General features: G+C 38.0%; 1 protein-coding gene across 8 annotated transcripts in view; it reads right to left on the bottom strand.

Moving 5' to 3' along the window:
* The window catches only part of GPHN (gephyrin), a 767219-nt gene that overhangs the window by 140888 nt on the left and 608418 nt on the right, over positions 1-17913 (bottom strand). For all 8 annotated transcript variants that reach the window (XM_011994243.1, XM_011994246.1, XM_011994241.1 and 5 more), the window contains one exon: positions 2564-2701. In XM_011994243.1, coding sequence (XP_011849633.1) covers positions 2564-2701 — 138 coding nt within the window. The remainder of the gene's footprint in view (positions 1-2563; positions 2702-17913) is intronic.

Raw genomic sequence — 17913 nt, 5'->3', positions numbered from 1 at the left:
CTCACTCCTGTAATCCCAGCATTTTGGGAGGCCGAGGTGGGCGGATCACCTGAGATCGGGAGTTTGAGACCAGCCTGACCAACATGGAGAAACCCTGTCTCTACTAAAAATACAAAATTAGCTGGGCATGGTGGTGCACGCCTGTAATCCCAGGTACTCAGGAGGCTGAGGCAGGAGAATCACTTGAACCCAGGAGGTGGAGTTTGCCGTGAAACGAGATTGTGCCATTGTACTCCAGTCTGGGCAACAAGAGTGAAACTCCATTTCAGAAAAAAAAAAAAAAACAAAACCTAAAATAAAACAATAACAGAGGGAATGCAGAACAAGGGACAGTTTTAAGAGGATGTAAAAACACAAGTATTGTAGAAGTAGAGAAAATAAGTTTAGTATTTGTCATGTTATATTTACTAGCAGCAGATATGTAATACATTTAGAATATGCGTTTGGAGCTTGGACAAGCTCTGGGCAATGGTATTGATTTAAAATTCACCTTATAAATGGTATCTGAAACTACTAGCCTGCATGAGGCCATCTGAAGTCAATGGACAAGATGTGAAAAGGGCCAAAGAAAAAAAACTGTAAAGAAAGCTTTTCAAGGAAGTGACAAAGGAAGGCAAGCCTGTAAAGGAGCCAATTAGAGGAGACAAGTACCACATTAATTTACCTATCTCTTCTGCACTAGCCCATGAAATCCACGGGGCAGGAGTTTTATTTTTATTCATCTTTGCAAATACAGGACTTAACATAGTATCTGACATCTACTTGATGTTTATTAAATATTTGTTGAACAAAGTAAATTGTGTTTCTATATATGATGTTTTCTAAACACCTAATCAAAGTGCCTAGGGGGTCTAATTACAATACCGTTTCACACAAAAAATTGAGTTTGATTCAACTCAAAGGTTCAATGCAAACCTCACTATTATTTTTCATCACCATAGGTGGAAACACTTGACAAAAAGTTATCCATCTATGAAGAGTCTGCTCACGTATAAGTGACAACTGATTTGATGAATAAATGAATGGGAAAGAAGCACATGAAGGGAAAAGAGAATACATCTGACAGCATTTTTCTCTAGAGGAAAAATGAAATGGCAATTTCCAACCTTTTTTTTTAAAAAAAAAAAAACAACCAGAATGTCTCTTTAAATGTGACCTGGAATACATGGTGAGATTTTTCTAAGGACTGATGTTAAGGGAAACTCTTCTGAAATTATAAAAAAAAAAAAAACAACAGGAATGGTTTATTTATTTTTATACAGGTAAAGTAGTATTAATTTTTTTATAACTTAAGTTTACATTCATATTTTCTGAAAATGTCTTGGTTTCTACTGATACCAATAAATATCTCAACATTCTACATTTGATGATAAACAAAACTACTCTATTAAAATTGTTTTGAAATCGCACAGTTAATTCCTGACTAATACCTACTCTAGTGAGTTTTCTAGTCTTTCCTTTACTGAGGAGTAAAAGAAAAACAAATGGTTTAAGCCTAATGATATGCATATCTAAAAGAATGTGAACCAAAGATGTAGGATAAGGGCAAACTATAATAACGATTCTTGTCTAAGTGGGGACACAGAGAAAAGAGCTAAAATCTGGCACCATTGTGTTAGCTGCATTATTTTTTATAATTTAATGGTGGAAGAAGAGAGCACAATTATGTAGTAAAAGGAAGAATGTAAATCTTGAGACCTTAATCCTATTCCTTTTCTGCTATTCTGAGTTTGAGTTTCCTTGCAAAAAAATTAGGGTGTTTGTGCTCTCTACTGTTCATTGTAGTTTGAATATTTTATGATTCTATCAAGTTTTTTATTTATAGAATTAATTCTGTTGTGTTCTTTCTGCATAACAAATTAAGAAACTATATTTTATTCAGATTGCACTAAATACAACTCCTCTTTTTGGTGTTGGGAAGAAACCTCAAGCTTTATTGGCTGGAAGTTCTCCTCAGCAGTCTGGTCTTCTGCAACTGGATGCCTGAATACAACTCCTATGCTGAATGTTTAGAAATGGAAGTTGTTAATTAAAAACAAAATACTGGGGAATGCTACCTTTCCATTGTCTTACTTATCCATGGATAAATTAACATATTTTTAATATTTATTTACAATGTATGTAAATACATTGTATTTACATTTAAATACAGGGTTTCCAAACAGAAAAAGATGATTACAAGACATATTAGTTGTCTCCCATTTCTGACAGAAAGGACATCACATAGACTCGGAGTTTACTTTCCTCACTCAGTGCTGACAGCCCTTTCTTTAGTTTGCAGTATTGGTATTTTGATGGACAGCAGAAACACAGCTGATTTTCTTCCTTTTTTTTTTTTTTTTTAATGAAAAGGCAGTTTCATGGATTTTACTCTGTATACTGTTAAGGCTGAACCCTTAGCCTTTTTCTTATTGAGTAGAAATAAGAAAAAAAAAAGAATGATGATAATTGTAATAATAGTTAATAATCTTTCTTTTTCAGGAAAACTGTGTATTAATGTTACATGAATCTTATTTGGTAAAAAATGAAGAAAAGTAAGGGCAATGGTCAAATATAACAGTACCTCGGTAATTGATGATTTCTGTCCCAAGCACCGGAGTCATCTCCAGGACTGTGATAAAGGCTTTGTCCATAGATGTCAGAGGAAAAGGAGACATACGGTGTCTTCTGGCCACCTTGGTGATATCGACAGCACTGTGACCTGAACAGTAAGATAATTAACTAAGAATATGATACTGTAACACTGATTAAAAAGTGGCAATGACTTACAATATCACAACTCCCAATTTCAAATGTCCCCAAATGAAGATTAGCAGGTGAGAAACTGTTTCTCCTGCCTGCAAAATATAGGGAACATTAAATCAAGTTAGCAGTGTTATATCATGTGTCAAAACTTAGCAAAATTCAATGATGACATTGACTAATCCTTTTTGAGCTCTTTCTATGTGTCAAGGCAGTATACTAAATTAACTCATTAATCCTCCCAACAACCTTATGGTGAGGCACCATAATTATCCTTATTTATAGGTGAGGAAAGAGAAGCTTAGAGAAATTATGTATCATTTCCTAAATCACAGAGCTAGTAACAGAAGAGCTAAGATTCAAAACTAGGTAATTTTGGCTTCAGAGTTCATGTACTCAACTACTACACAAAATTTTGAATACTTAATGCACTAGTTAGTAAAATGAAGTCCCCAAACTTCAATTTATTTAGGATACCATAGGAAATTTTCTCTCCTCTGAAAAAAGTTATGAAGAAATATTATTATTTATCTATCGACTCCACAGGTAATCATATTTAGTCCCAAAGCATTCATATAATCCATACATTAAAACTACTAATTTTATATCTCCAATCTCAACCTCTACCCTCAATTCTACATTTTTATATCATCCAGCATGCATTTGGATGTGCAACCAGCAACTCAAACCTAAAATGTCCCAAAACAAACTCTTAATTCCCCATCCTCCTATTCCACCCATACAATGACTTATTCTCTTGCAGTTCCCATTTCAGTAAATAGCAACTCCATTCTTCCAGTTATTAAGCCAGAACCTTGCAAGATACTTGATTCTTATATATTTAAACTATCTTTAAAATATATCTGGAATCTGATAATTATTCACCACTTCGATGACTACTATAATAGTTGAGACCATCACTGATTTCCTGGGAAACTGAATAGCATCCTAACTGGTCTCTCTGCTTCTATCCTTGTCATACTACAATTTATTCTCCACACAGCAGTTACAATGATTCTTAGAATCACTGGATTGTGCTAATCTCTGCTCATAGCTCTCTAATGACTTTCCATGTCCCTTACAATAAAATCTCTGCTATGGCCTATAAGGTCAAAATATTATGGCTCCCATTGTCCTCTTAACATTCCCTCTTTGTTTACTGTGCTTTAGTCATACTGGTTCCTTTTTTTTACTTGATCATGCCAAATTAATCTCTCCTCAGGGTCTTTATACTTTCTGTTTCCTCTGCTTGAACCATTCTTCCCCAGATGGTCTCTCATTTCCCCATCTATACATCACTTCTTTCAGGTCTCTGTTCAAATATCACTTCATCAGAGAGAAATTTGTTGAACACTCTCTATGGAATAATACCCACCATCACTCTTTATTTCCCTTACCCTACTTTTCTTTTCTTCATAGCTATATACATACCTATGTACATACATAATATGGATATTCATAACCAATATATAAAATATATAAATATAAATATGTATATTGATATTTGTTTATAGTCTTCCTCTTCTCAATAGAACATAAAGTTCCATGAGAGCAGCAACTTTGTCTTGTTTACTGTTTTTGTCCGCAGTACTTAGAACAGCATCTGGCACATATTAGCAAACAAAAAATAGTATTTGTTGAATTAATAAATGCATAATTTAATGACAAGAAGGAACTTCTTGGAGTATTATATCTTCATATATAAATAACTGGACCTTTTCCTTGGAGCCATATAAGCCTACATCCCAAAGAGTTAACAAAAAGTAGTAACTGCAAATACTGCTGCTTAGCTCTCCTACCTGCTATCCACAATCCCCTTCGTAAGCAGCTAGGAGTGGCCGTATGATATAATTCTGGCCAATCAGGGGTAGGAATAAGTCCCTGGGGCAGGCTTCCTCTTACAAATAAAAAGATGAAGATATGAAGCTTTAAGAGAAAAAAGCTTTTGCCCATCTACCGTTTTTTCTACCTGGAACATGGCTGGAACTGGGAGCTGGGCTGACACTGGGGACTGGAAGGTGCTGTAGCCACTTCTGAACTACGAAGATGCAAGCCCATGCAGTAAGTATAGAAAGGTGAAAAGAAAAAAGAATCCAAGTCCCTGATAACAATGTAGAGCTGCTGTAAAAACCCTAGACTGGGCCGGGCGCGTGGCTCAAGCCTGTAATCCCAGCACTTTGGGAGGCCGAGACGGGCGGATCACGAGGTCAGGAGATCGAGACCATCCTGGCTAATGCGGTGAAACCCCGTCTCTACCAAAAAATACAAAAAAACTAGCTGCGCGAGGTGGCGGGTGCCTGTAGTCCCAGCTACTCGGGAGGCTGAGGCAGGAGAATGGCGTGAACCCGGGAGGCAGAGCTTGCAGTGAGCTGAGATCCCGCCACTGCACTCCAGCCTGGGCGACAGAGCGAGACTCCGTCTCAAAAAACAACAACAACAACAACAACAAAAACACCCTAGACTGCGTGGCTCCAGACTTAGATATGTGAAATACATAAGCTCCCATCTCTTTAAACCACTTTATAATGATTATATCTATCCTTCATAAGATTGTGAGTTTCTTGTTATTGCAACTTATTAAATTTAGCACTCCTACTCCAATCCTAGGGGCTGCTCCAGACATGTTCAATGAATTGACTTAAAGGCACTACCCCAAAGGGTTTTCATTCTACGACTAATGACATTGTCATAGGCACCTAAGAAAAATATATACAAAGTTGCTTATACTATTAATATGTGATTTCTTCTCATGGTCAATCAAAATCGCAAAATTTTCAAAGTTTGAAAAACCTTAGAGATTATTTAGTGCTACATAGAATTTTCTATTCAAATTGTGAACACTTCAAAAAGGATTATATGTAATTCACCAATCACTGACAACTGAAATATAAATTTATTTGTAACTCATTTTCATTGAGGTCTTGACTTACTCATTCAAATATAAAAAAAATCATTGTCAAGGCAGAATGATAGAGATTGCTGCTTCTGCTTTTTATTCAGCTTTATAGGTCTCAGATTAGATCTTTTTTTTTTTGTGATAGGCTGCACTGTATGGTGCAAATTGGATATAATCTTACAAAAGTTGTCTTTTAAAAACATGTTTAGTTTCTGAGAAGAAAATTCTGCTTCTTAGTTATATAGGTTTTATCTGTTGAATATGCTTTGTAATAGGCATTTTCTTATTAAACAGCAAGTCTGATGATACACATATCCATTCAACAAATATTGACTGAGTGCACTTTATGAACCAGGAACAGTTAGGGACTTGGGATACTGAGAGTAAAATATACCCTGCCATGAAGAATATATAACAGCCCAGCAGAAAGGAAAGAAAAACAAAGAGAAAGAGACCAAGAAAGAGAAAGAGAAAAAGGAAGGAAGGAAGCAAGAAAGGAAGGAAGGAAGAAAGAGAGGGTAGTAAACCACCTGATGGTTCTGTAAGTTTTATTTTTTTACTTTATTTTATTTATGTTCCAGGATACATGTGCAGGATGTGCAGGTTTGTTACACAGGTAAACTTGTGCCATGGTGGTTTGCTGCACAGATCAATCCATCACCTAGGTATTAGGCCCAGCTATTCTTTCTGATGCTCTCCTTCCCTGCAACCCCGACAGGACCCAGTGTGTGTTGTTGCCCCGCCATGTGCCCGTGTGTCCTCATTATTCAACTCCCACTTTAAGTGAGAACATGCAGTGTTTGGTTTTCTGTTCCTGTGTTAGTTTACTGAGGATAATGGCTTCCACCTCCCTCCCTGTCCCTGCAAAGCACATGATCTCATTCCTTTTTATGGCTGCATAGCATTGCATGGTGTATAGGTACCACATTTTCTTTATCCAGTCTATCATTGATAGGTGTTTGGGTTGATTCCACGTCTTTGCTATTGTGAATAAGTGCTGCAATAAGCATACACATGCATGTATCTTTATAAAGGAATGATTTATATTCCTTTGGGTATATACCCAGTGATGGGATTGCTGGATCAAATGGTATTTCTGGTTCTAGGTCTTTGAGGAATCACCACACTGTCTTCCACAATGGTTGAACTACCAACAGTGTAAAAGAGTTCCCATTTCTCCACACCTTGCCAGCATCTGTTGTTTCTTGACTTTTTAATAACTGCCATTCTGACTGCATGAGATGGTATCTCATTGTGTTTTTGATTTGCTTTTCTCTAATGATCAGTGATGTTGAGCTTTTTTCCACAGGTTTGTTGGCTGTATGTATATCTTCTTTTGAGAAGTGTCTGTTCATATTCTTTGCTCACTTTTAAATGGGGTTATTTTTTTCTTGTAGTTTCTGGATATTACACCTTTGTCTGATGGATAGACTGCAATAATTTTCTCCCATTCTGTAGTTTGTCTCTTCACTCTGATGGCAGTTTCTTTTGCTGCACAGAAGCTCTTTAATTAGATCCCATTTGTCAATTTTTGCTTTTGTTGCAATTGCTTTTGACGTTTTTGTCACGAAATCTTTGTCCGTGTCTATGTCCTGAATGGTATTGCCTAGATTTTCTTCTAGGGTTTTCATAGTTTTGGGTTTTACATTTAAATCTTTAATCCATCTCGGGTTAACTTTTGTACAAGGTGTAAGGAAAGGGTCTAGTTTCAATTTTCTGCATACAGCTAGCCAGTTCTCCCAGCATCATTTATTAAATAGCAAATCCTTTCCCCATTGCTTTTGTCAAGTTTGTTGAAGATCACATGGCTGTGGATGTGCAGTCTTAGTTTTGAGTTCTATATTCTGTTCCACTGTCTATGTGTTTGTTTTTGTACTAATACCATGCTATTTCAGTTACTATAGCCTTGTAGTTGAGTTTGAAGTCAGATACATGATGCCTTCAGTTTTGTTCTTTTTGCTTAGGATTGTCTTCGTTATACAGGCTCTTTTTTGGTTCCATTTGAACTTTAAAGGAGTTTTTTCTAATTCTGTGAAGAATGTCAAGGGTAGTTTAATGGGAATAGCATTGAATCTATAAATTACTCTGGGCAGTATAGCCATTTTCATGATATTGATTCTTCCCATCCATGAGTGTGGAATGTTTTTCCATTTGCTTGTGTGCTCTCTGATTTCTTTGAGCAGCAGTTTGTAGTTTTCCTTGAAGAGGTCCTTCACTTCCCTTGTTAGCTGTATTCCTAGGTATTTTATTCTCTTTGTAGCAATTGCGAAAGGGAATTCATTCATGATTTGGCTTTCTGCTTGTCTACTGCTGGTGTATAGAAATGCTTGTGATTTTTGCACATTGATTTTGTACTTGCTGAAGGTGCTTATCAGCTTAAGAAGCTTTGGGGCTGAGATGATGGGGTTTTCAGATATAGCAGTATGTCATCTGCAAACAGAGATAGCTTGACTTCCTCTCTCCCTATCTGAATACCCTTTATTTCTTTCTCTTTCCTGATTGCCCTGGCCAGAACTTCCAATTCTACGTTGAATAGGAGTGGTGAGAGAAGGCATCCTTGTCTTGAGCTGATTTTCAAGGGGAATGCTTTGAGCTTTTTCCCATTCAGTATGATATTGGCTGTGGGTTTGTCATAAATGGCTCTTATATTTTGAGGTATGTTCCATCAAAACCTAGTTTATTGAAAGTTTTTAACATTAAGGGAATTTTAATTTTATCGAAGGCCTTTTCTGCATCTATTGAGATAATCACGTGGTTTTTGTCTTTAGTTCTGTTTTGGTGATAAATCACGTTTATTGATTTGCATACGTTGAACCAGTCTTGCCTCTTGGGGATGAAGCTGTCTTGATCATGGTGGATAAGTTTTTTGATGTGCTGCTGGATTCAGGTTGTCAGTATTTTATTGAGGATTTTTGCATCGATGTTCATCAGGGACATTGGCTTGAAGTTTTCTTTTTTCGTTGTATCCCTGCCAGGTTTTGACATCAGGATGATGCTGGCCTCATAAAATGAGTCAGGGAGGAGTCCCTCCTTTTCAGTTGTTTGGAATAGTTTCAGAAGAAATGGTACCAGCTCCTCTTTGTACCTCTGGTAGAATTCGGCTGTGAATCCATCTGGTCCTGGGCTTTTTTTGGTTGGTAGGCTATTAATTACTGCCTCAATTTCAGAACTTGTTATTGTCTATTCAGAGATTCAACTTCTTCCTGGTTCAGTCTTGGGAGGCTATGTGTGTCCAGGAATTTATCCATTTCTTCTAGATTTTCTAGTTTATTTGCACAGATATTCTCTGATGGTTGTTCATATTTCTGTGGGGTCAGTGGTGATATCCCCTTTATAATTTTTTACTGTGTCTATTTGATTCTTCTCTCTTTCCTTCTTTATTAGTCTAGCTAGTGGTCTACTTTATTAATTTTTTTTTCATAAAAACAGCTCCTAGATTCACTGATTTTTTTTAAAGGTTTTTTTCATTTCTATCTCTTTCAGTTCTGCTCTGATCTTGGTTAGTTCTTGTCTTCTGCTAGCTTTGGCCTTTTTTTTGCTCTTGATTCTCTAGTTCTTTTAGTTTTGATATTAGGATGTCAATTTGAGATCTTTTAACTTTCTGATGTGGGCGTTTAGTGCTATAACTTTCCCTCTTTAACACTGCTTTGGCTGTGTCCCAGAGATTCTGGCACAATGTCTCTTTATTCTCATCGGTTTCAAAGAACTTCTTGATTTCTGCCTTGGTTTTGTTATTTACCCAGGAGTCATTCAGGGGCAAGTTGTTTAATTTCCATGTAGTTGTGTGGTTTTGAGTGAGTTTCTCAACCTTGAGTTCTAATTTTATTGCACTGTGGTCTGAGAAACTGTTTCTTACGATTTCAGTTGTTTGGCATTTGCTAGGAGTGTTTTACTTCCAACTATGCAATCTTTTTAGGAGTAAGTGCCATGTGGCACAAAGAAGAATATATATTCTGTTGTTTTTGGGTGGAGAGTTCTGTAGGTATCTGTCAGGTCCACTTGATCCAGAGTTGAGTTTGGGTCCTGAATATCTTTGTTAATTTTCTGTCTCAGTGATCTAATATTGACAGTGCAGTGCTAAAGCCTCCACTATTATTGTGTGGGAGTCTAAGTTTCTTTGTAGGTCTCTAAGAACTTGTTTTATGAATCTGCATCCTCCTGTATTTTTAGGATAGTTAGCACTTCTTGTTGAATTGAGTCCTTTACCATTATGTAATGCACTTGTCTTTTTTGATCTTTCTTTTTGGTTTAAGGTCTGTTTTGTAAGACTTTAACACTAGGATTGTTAGAAAAACAAACACTAAGATTGTTAGAGATCTATTTGCTTGGTAAATTTTCCTCCATCCCTTTATTTTGAGCCTATGTGTGTCTTTGCACATGAGATGGGTCTCTTGAATACAGCACACTGATGGGTCTTGACTCTTTATCCAGCTTGCCATTCTGTGTCTTTCAATTGGGGGCATTTAGCTCATTTACATTTAAGGTTAATATATGTATGAATTTGATCCTGTCATCATGATGCTAGCTGGTTATTTTGCAGACTTGCTGATGTAGTTGCTTCGAAATGTCATTGGTCTGTGTACTTTAGTGTGTGTTTGTAGTGGCTGGTATTGGTTTTTTCTTTCCATATTTAGTGCTTCTCTCAGGAGCTCTTGCAAGGCAGGCCTGGTGGTGACAAATTCTCTCAGCATTTGCTTTTCTGAAAAGGATTTTATTTCTCCTTCACTTTACGAAGTTTAGTTTGGCTGGTTATGAAATTCAGAGTTGGAAATTCTTTTCTTTAAGAATACTGAATATTGGCCCCCAATCTCTTCTGGCTTGTAGGGTTTCTGCTGAGAGGTCCACTGTTAGTCTGATGGGCTTCCCTTTATAGGTGACCTGGCCTTTTTCTCTGGCTGCCCTTAATACTTTTCCTTCATTTTTGCTTTGGAGAATCTGATGATTACGTGTCTTGGGATGATCTTTCTTCTCATGGAGTATCTTACTGTGGTTCTCTGGATTTCCTGAATTTGAATGTTGGCCTACCTTGCTAGGTTGGAGAAGTTCTGGATGATATCCTGATGTACGTTTTCCAACTTTGTTCCATTCTTCCATCTTTCAGGTACCCCAATCAGTTGTAGGTTTGGTCTTTTTACATAATCCCATAGTTCTCAGAGGTTTTGTTCATTCCTTTTCATTCTTTATTCTCTAATCTTGTCTGCCTGTCTTATTTCAGCAAGATAGCCTTCAAGCTCTGAAATTCTTTCCTTTCCTTGGTCTATCCAGCTATTGATACTGATAGTTGTATTATGAAGTTCTTGTGTTGTGTTTCGCAGCTCCATCAGGTCATTTATTATCCTCTCTAAAATGGCAGACTAGAGCTGCAGTGATGGCAACCATCTCTTCCTGCAGGGGCTCAGTTGTCTTAGGCAGCAGGCAGTTGCAGTGATGGCAGCCGCTCCTCCCACTGGGAGCTCAGTCATCTTTGGCAGCAGGCAGCTGCAGTGATGGCAGCCGCCCCTTCCCCTAGGAACTTGGTAGTCTTAGGCAGTCTCCAGTTGAACAGCTGCCAAGAATCTGCATAGTTCTGTGCTTGGGAACCAAGGCCCGGGTGGTGTGGACTTATGAGGGGATCTCCTGATCTGTGGGTTGCACAGATCCATGGAAAAACCATGGTTCCCCAGGTGGGGTAGCACACTCACTACCTCCCTTGGCTAGGAGTGGCAGTTCCCCTTCCCCTGTGTGGATGCTGGGTTGCTGTCACTCCACTCTACTTTTCCTCACTCACCATGGGTTGCACCAACTGCCTAGTCAGTCCCAGTGAGAGAACCTGGATACCTCAGTTGCTGGTGTAGGATGTACTCGCTGTTTTCATTCTTCTACGTGGGAGCCTCCAACCGTAGCTGTTTTTAGTTGGCCATCTTGGCCCCTCCTTGTTTTCTTTTTTTTTTCTTCTTGTTTGGAAATTGCAGCATGGTTATCTACTGGCAGGAATAATCTCTTCCATCTCTAAAGTAATGTTATACCTTGTTTATATTTGTCTTCTGGTATCTATCACTCTCCATCTTATGCTATAGATATTTAAATATTTGCCTTACCTCTGCTAGTAGATGGTAAACTCATTGAAGGCAGAGCCTATGTCTTATTAATCTTTGTATTCTCTGCCACTTTTAGAACAGTGCCTTCCTTACACTCATAGTAGATACTCAGTAAATACTTTGAGTATTTAATGAATGGCAAATCTTTTAAACAAAGTCCAAAGTTGGGAAGCAAAAAGTAAAGCAGTGCTTTCTGCTGTCGTTTTACTTCTCTAAGCCACTGAATATTTATAAAGTCTTTGTCACAAAGTGATTACCTCACTGGAAAAATAATTTGCACTTTTTTCTTTATAGACCTATAGTATAAACATTTTATTTAAAGTTCATTTTTAATTGGCAACAATTTTATATATGCATGGTGTATACCATGATGTTTTGAGATATGTATACATTGTGGAATAACTTAATTGAAGAAATTAACATACTTTGGTGCTATTGGATTAATACTGGTCCTTGGTTAAACTACTTGCATGTTAACACAGGGGTCTTTGGATATATAACAAATTAACTAAAAGGAATGTCTCAAAGGAGGAGTGTTGTAATTCTCTGGCACATCAGCAGGTAGGGTTGTGTGTGCATGCATGTGTGTGCATGCGTGCATGTGTTTCCCACAAATATTAATCGAGCACTATTTTATGTGCCATGAGGCTTTTCCCACTCAAGACTCACCCCAAATTATACAGTACCTAGCTACTTTACCAATAAAAACCTACTTCAGTCGGGTGTGGTGACTCACACCTGTAATCCCAGCTCTTTGGGAGGCTGTGGGGGGTGGATCATGAGGTCAAGAGATCGAGACTATCCTGGCCAACACGGTAAAACCCTGCTTCTACCAAAAATACAAAAATTAGCTGGGCATGGTGGCGCATGCCTGTAGTCCCAGCTACTCGGGAGGCTGAGGCAGGAGAATTGCTTGAACCCAGGAGGCGGAGGTTGCAGTGAGCCGAGATCATGCCACTGCACTCCAGCCTGGCAACAGAGCAAGACTCTGTCTAAAAAAAAAAAAAAAAAAAGTTGTCACAGACTTCTCTTATTTTGTAAATTACAAACCCAAAGCACTTCTTACTGTCTTGGGCCATTAGAAAACATCCTGGCTAACATGGTGAAACCCTGTCTCTACTAAAAATACAAAAAAATTAGCCGGGTATGGTGGTAGGCGCCTGTAGGTCCCAGGTACTCGGGAGGCTGAGGCAGGAGAATGGTGTGAACCCGGGAAGTGGAGCTTGCAATGAGCCAAGATGGCGCCACTGTACTCCAGACTGGGTGACAGAGCAAGACTCCGTCTCAAAAAAAAAAAAGAAAGAAAACCTAATTAGCAGGAAAAAGGACCAAAAAATGTTGTTTCTCTTGTTGATTGTGACTGTAGAACAGCAGTTTGATAGAAGAGAAAAAAAAATTGAGAAAAAAATATGCACCTTTTCCTCTTGAAGGACCCCGTGAGTTATCACCTAGCAGCCAGTGGCCCATAAAATCCATTTAGGCAGAAATAGGAAAGGAAGGAATGAAACATTTTTAAAAAGGTAAGAAGGTTATAATGAAAACTAGATTTTATTTTTGAATAGAAAAAATAGTTTCCTATAAAGCAAAACTATTTCATGGCCACAAATATATTCTGATAGCTACCTTACAAATGATTACTAATGGTCACAAATAATCTGCAAGGACATTAGCTTTATTAAACTCATATGTATTACAATACATGTGAAAATACATGTCCCACCGAGAAGATCATAGCATTCAAGGGAATACTCACTGTAACTTACAATAGTAAAATTACCTAGTGATATCACTGTTACTGTTAATTTGCAGGTAGACTAGCTTGCTTGGTAAAAATAAACTACAAGGTACTTTAGGATATAAGATTTTTATTTGAGAGTTGGGGCAGAGGTAGGGGAGGGAGTCTAGACATCTTCCCCACTATAGCTGTCTGAACTGAGCTAAGTGGCTAAGAGTGACAGACTGAATTATTATAAAATCTAAACTGATAGCATTCCTCTGCAATGGGTTTACTTTTCTTAAGTACATTTGTAGGATTAAAGCTATTCTAAAGTGGGCACAAATTGATGCTACAGGTTTCTCTAATGAGACTACAGTTCCCTCTAATGAGCCTGCAGTTCCATAAGTACAGCTTAACTTGTCTCTTATATTTTCTAGTTTAGTCCAGAGATGAGGTTGACTACGTTTTAGTTCAGAATTTTGGCAGGGAAAGTAATAAAAATGTAACTGAGATTTCCTATCTTCCATGATGCAGTTATAATCACTGAGAAGACTATATAAGAACTCAGCACAAAATGAATAGGGGTTCACTCAGGATTGTCATCATCAAAGACATGGTTAAATACTAATGACACTATGATGCAGAAAGCCTCCAAAGGGTCACACAAAGTACAAATGGATTCCTTTCTACTGAGCAGAGTAACAATATGGATCTTTGTTATATAGCAGTAACCTTTTTTTGTGGTGTGGTCATCTTGAAATGGAGCTATTTATACCAATGAAATTATTTTTCTCAGTTAAAGTGCATCCTCTTAAACCAGTCAGTTCTTAATATATGATGTTTCATCTTGGTTTTGAGACAGAGTCTGGCTTTGTTGCTCAGACTGGAGTGCAGTTGCGTGATCATGGCTCACTGCAACTTTGACCTGCTGGCTCAAATGATCCTCCTGTCTCACCCTATGGAGTAGCTGGGACCACAGGTGCATACCACCAGACCTGGCTAATTTTTTGATGTTTTTGCACAGATCGGGTCTCCCTATGTTGCTCAGGCTGGTCTCAAACCCCCGGCCTCCCAAAGTGTTAGGATTACAGGCGTGAGCTACCATGCCCGGCCTTCCCTGAAAATCAATTTTTAAAATGAAAAGTAAATGGGCCGGGTGCAATGGCTCATGCCTGTAATCCTAACACTTTGGGAGGCTGAGACAGGTGGACTGCCTGAACTCAGGAGTTCGAGACCACTCTGGGCAACATGGTGAAACCGCATCACTATTGTATTAAAATACAAAAAATTAGCCATGCATGGTGTCAGGAGCCTGTAGTCCCAGCTACTCGAAAGGCTGAGGCACGAGAATTCCTTGGATCTGGGATGCAGAGGTTGCAGTGAGTTGAGATTGCACCACTGCACTCCAGCCTGGGCAACAGAACGAAACTCTGTCTCAAAAAAAAAAAAGAAAAAAAAGTAAATGAGGAAAAGATGCCTTTGATCATAGGAGAGAACATAGCAGAAACAAAATGTTCTAATATTCATGCAGGTTCTTCTTGATTAAATTGAGAACCTCAAGAAACTTCATTTTTCAAAACAACCAGTAGAAAAGCTCCTTAAACTACCTAAAGTAGAAATCATTATTCATTCTTTGGATATACTGCAAATATCAGGAGACTTGTTCTGTTCCTATTAATATTACTGCCTCTATTTCACATAGTATTTGCAGCGTGAATTCCTCATATTTCTATTTCCTGGCTCTTTCTGAAGAGCAAATAAGATAATGAATAGCTTTCCTAGGAAACTTAAAGAGGAAAGATAGATGACAGTAATATGGTCAGCTTAAATAGTTAGGTCCCTTGGTAATTCAAAGAATGTGTGGTTCAGATATACAAAGCATTTAGACTTTCATATAAGTCTCTCCAGTTAGGAGAAAGTGATTCCAAAGCTCTAGGGAAACACTGGCAATGGTAGAGTTTGTAGACTCAGGACTACATGGCACTTTGTACATCTGAAAATAATTTTCATATTGTCTTCAATCTAATAGTTTTATACCTTTTTCTACTTGCTTATTCAAGACAATGAGCCTCACAGCATTTCTGACAAAACCAAAAAGGCATAGCTGAAAGAATTATTATTTACTAGGGCTGAATAAAAAATACGGAAGTTCTCCTGGGATTTCTGTACATAAAGATGATAAAATAGGCATTGCTGTCACAAAATGTTAGCTTTATAATTTATATCAATAGTTGATTATCACTCACAGGATAAAATTTCAATTCCTTAGAATAGTATATAAAACCCTTCTTTGCTTTATTTTTAGCCCCATCTCTCATTATTCCATCACTCAGAAAGTTGATAATATTGTAGATATCAGAATACACTGTACTATTTCATAGTTTTCTGCTATAGCATATGATGCTCTTTCTGCCTAAAATACTTTTTCCCTCATCCTTTTATTGTCCTGGGAAATTACAACTTTTTCTTCACAACTTTTTTCAGTAAAAAATGTGCTCAAATAATGATAGGAACACGTCAAAAGATCTTGGAACAAGGCTGAGGAGCTCCCTTTGGCTAATCTGATATAAATTTATCATCAAAATAAATCATAATAGTAGCAGATTTTAATGTATTTAATAAAATAAAATAAGAATTTATGAATATATACTAAATATAAAAATGATTTAAATAAATTCTTCCTTTAAAAAAAAATTGAGACATTAAGTCTCGGTCACAGCTGAGTCAAGGGAGAAGCAAACCCAGATTTCAGGGTTGGGTCTCTATTAATATGTAATATCTATGAGGTATCCAAGTCCAGAAACCAACTTGCCAGTTCTGTACAGGATTCCATATGTAGATCAAATCTGGGGTTTCTAAAGTTAAGAATTCAGGCCTTGAAAATGAATTAGATCTACCTGAGCTTATTTTAAAAAGAAAGAGAGGAAGGGAGAGAGAGACACAGACACAGACACAGACACACACACACACACACATACACACACACACAGAGATGCACAGAGAGATAGAGAGACAGAGAAAGAGAGACAGAGAGACAGAGAAAGAGAGACAGAGAGACAGAGAAAGAGAGAGACAGAGAGAGATGGACAGAGACAGAGAGAGAGACAGAGACAGAAAGACGGAGAGAGACAGAGACAAAGAGAGACAGACAGAGAGGGAGATGGAAAGAGAGAGACAGACAGAGAGGGGCTTAGGCCTCAGGTTTAGGCCTCATAGCGAAAAGCTGAAACAACTTCTGGGATGTTTTTCAAAGAGCCAGTTGTTCCACAAGGGGCTGTGGGTAGTTGTGGAAATTGAGAGAAGTGTTTAAAGATACATATTTGAGACAGAACGGACAGGGCTTGGTCATGGGTCCTTTAGGACATGGGGAAATACAGATTGGGAAAACCCTCCCAGAATCCTAGGTGAACAGTGGTACGATTTATTGAGACAGTAAGTCTGGGTCACAGGTGAGTCAAGGGAGAAGCAAACCCAGATTTTAGGGTTGGGTCTTTATTAATATGTAATATCTATTGAGCATCCAAGTCCAGAAATCAACTCACCAGTTCTATACAGGATTCTGTATGGAGATGAAATCTGGGGTTTCTAAAGTTAAGAATTGAGGCCTTGGAAATGGATTAGATCTACCTGAGTTTATTTTAAAAAGAAAGAGAGGGAGGGAGAGAGAGAGACAGACAGAGAAAAAGACAGAGGGAGTGACACAGAGAGAGAGAGACACACCGACAGAGAGACAGACGAGAGAGACAAAGAGAGAAAGACAGAGAGAGAGACACACATACACACAGAGAGAGAGAGAGAGACAGGAGGAGGAGGAGGAAGGGGGTACTCAAGAAATAACTACACATATTTTATAATGCTTTTGATGCCATAAACGGCTGGGGTATGCTTTTAAAACAACAACAGCAGCAGCAGCAGCAGCGCTTACGGATTTCTAGAAAATAAGATGTTATGAAGTATAGTTTACATCAACCGGCTCTCACTATACCTTGAGAGATTCAGAAAAGTGCTAGTTAACAACAGAAGAAGATACCAGCCAACATGTCCTGGGGAAAATATACATCTTCCTAAAAATTGGTGAATTCTACTTCACCTCAAAAGAAATAAGAAAAAGAAAAAATACAAACAAAACAAAACAAACACGGGCCAAGGCATCGTTTCTGGAAATATTAAGTAAGCAAATTATTATTATTGTTGTTTATTTTTGTTTTTTCTTTTTTTTTTTTTTTGAGATGGAGTCTTATCTCTGTCACCCAGGCTCAAGTGCAGTGGTGCGATCTTGGCTCACTGCAACCTCTACCTCCCAGGTTCAAGCAATTCTCCTGTCTCAGCCTCCTAAGTAGCTGGGATTACAAGTATGTGCCACCATGCCTGGCTAATTTTTGTATTTTTAGTAGAGACAGGGTTTCACAATGTTGGCCAGGCTGGTTTTCAACTCCCGACCTCAGGTAATCCACCTGCCTTGGCATCCCAAAGTGCTAGGA

Source organism: Mandrillus leucophaeus, unplaced genomic scaffold (assembly GCF_000951045.1).
Source record: "Mandrillus leucophaeus isolate KB7577 unplaced genomic scaffold, Mleu.le_1.0 Scaffold448, whole genome shotgun sequence".
Taxonomy (NCBI): domain Eukaryota; kingdom Metazoa; phylum Chordata; class Mammalia; order Primates; family Cercopithecidae; genus Mandrillus; species Mandrillus leucophaeus.
This window is presented reverse-complemented; position numbering and strand designations above follow the sequence as displayed.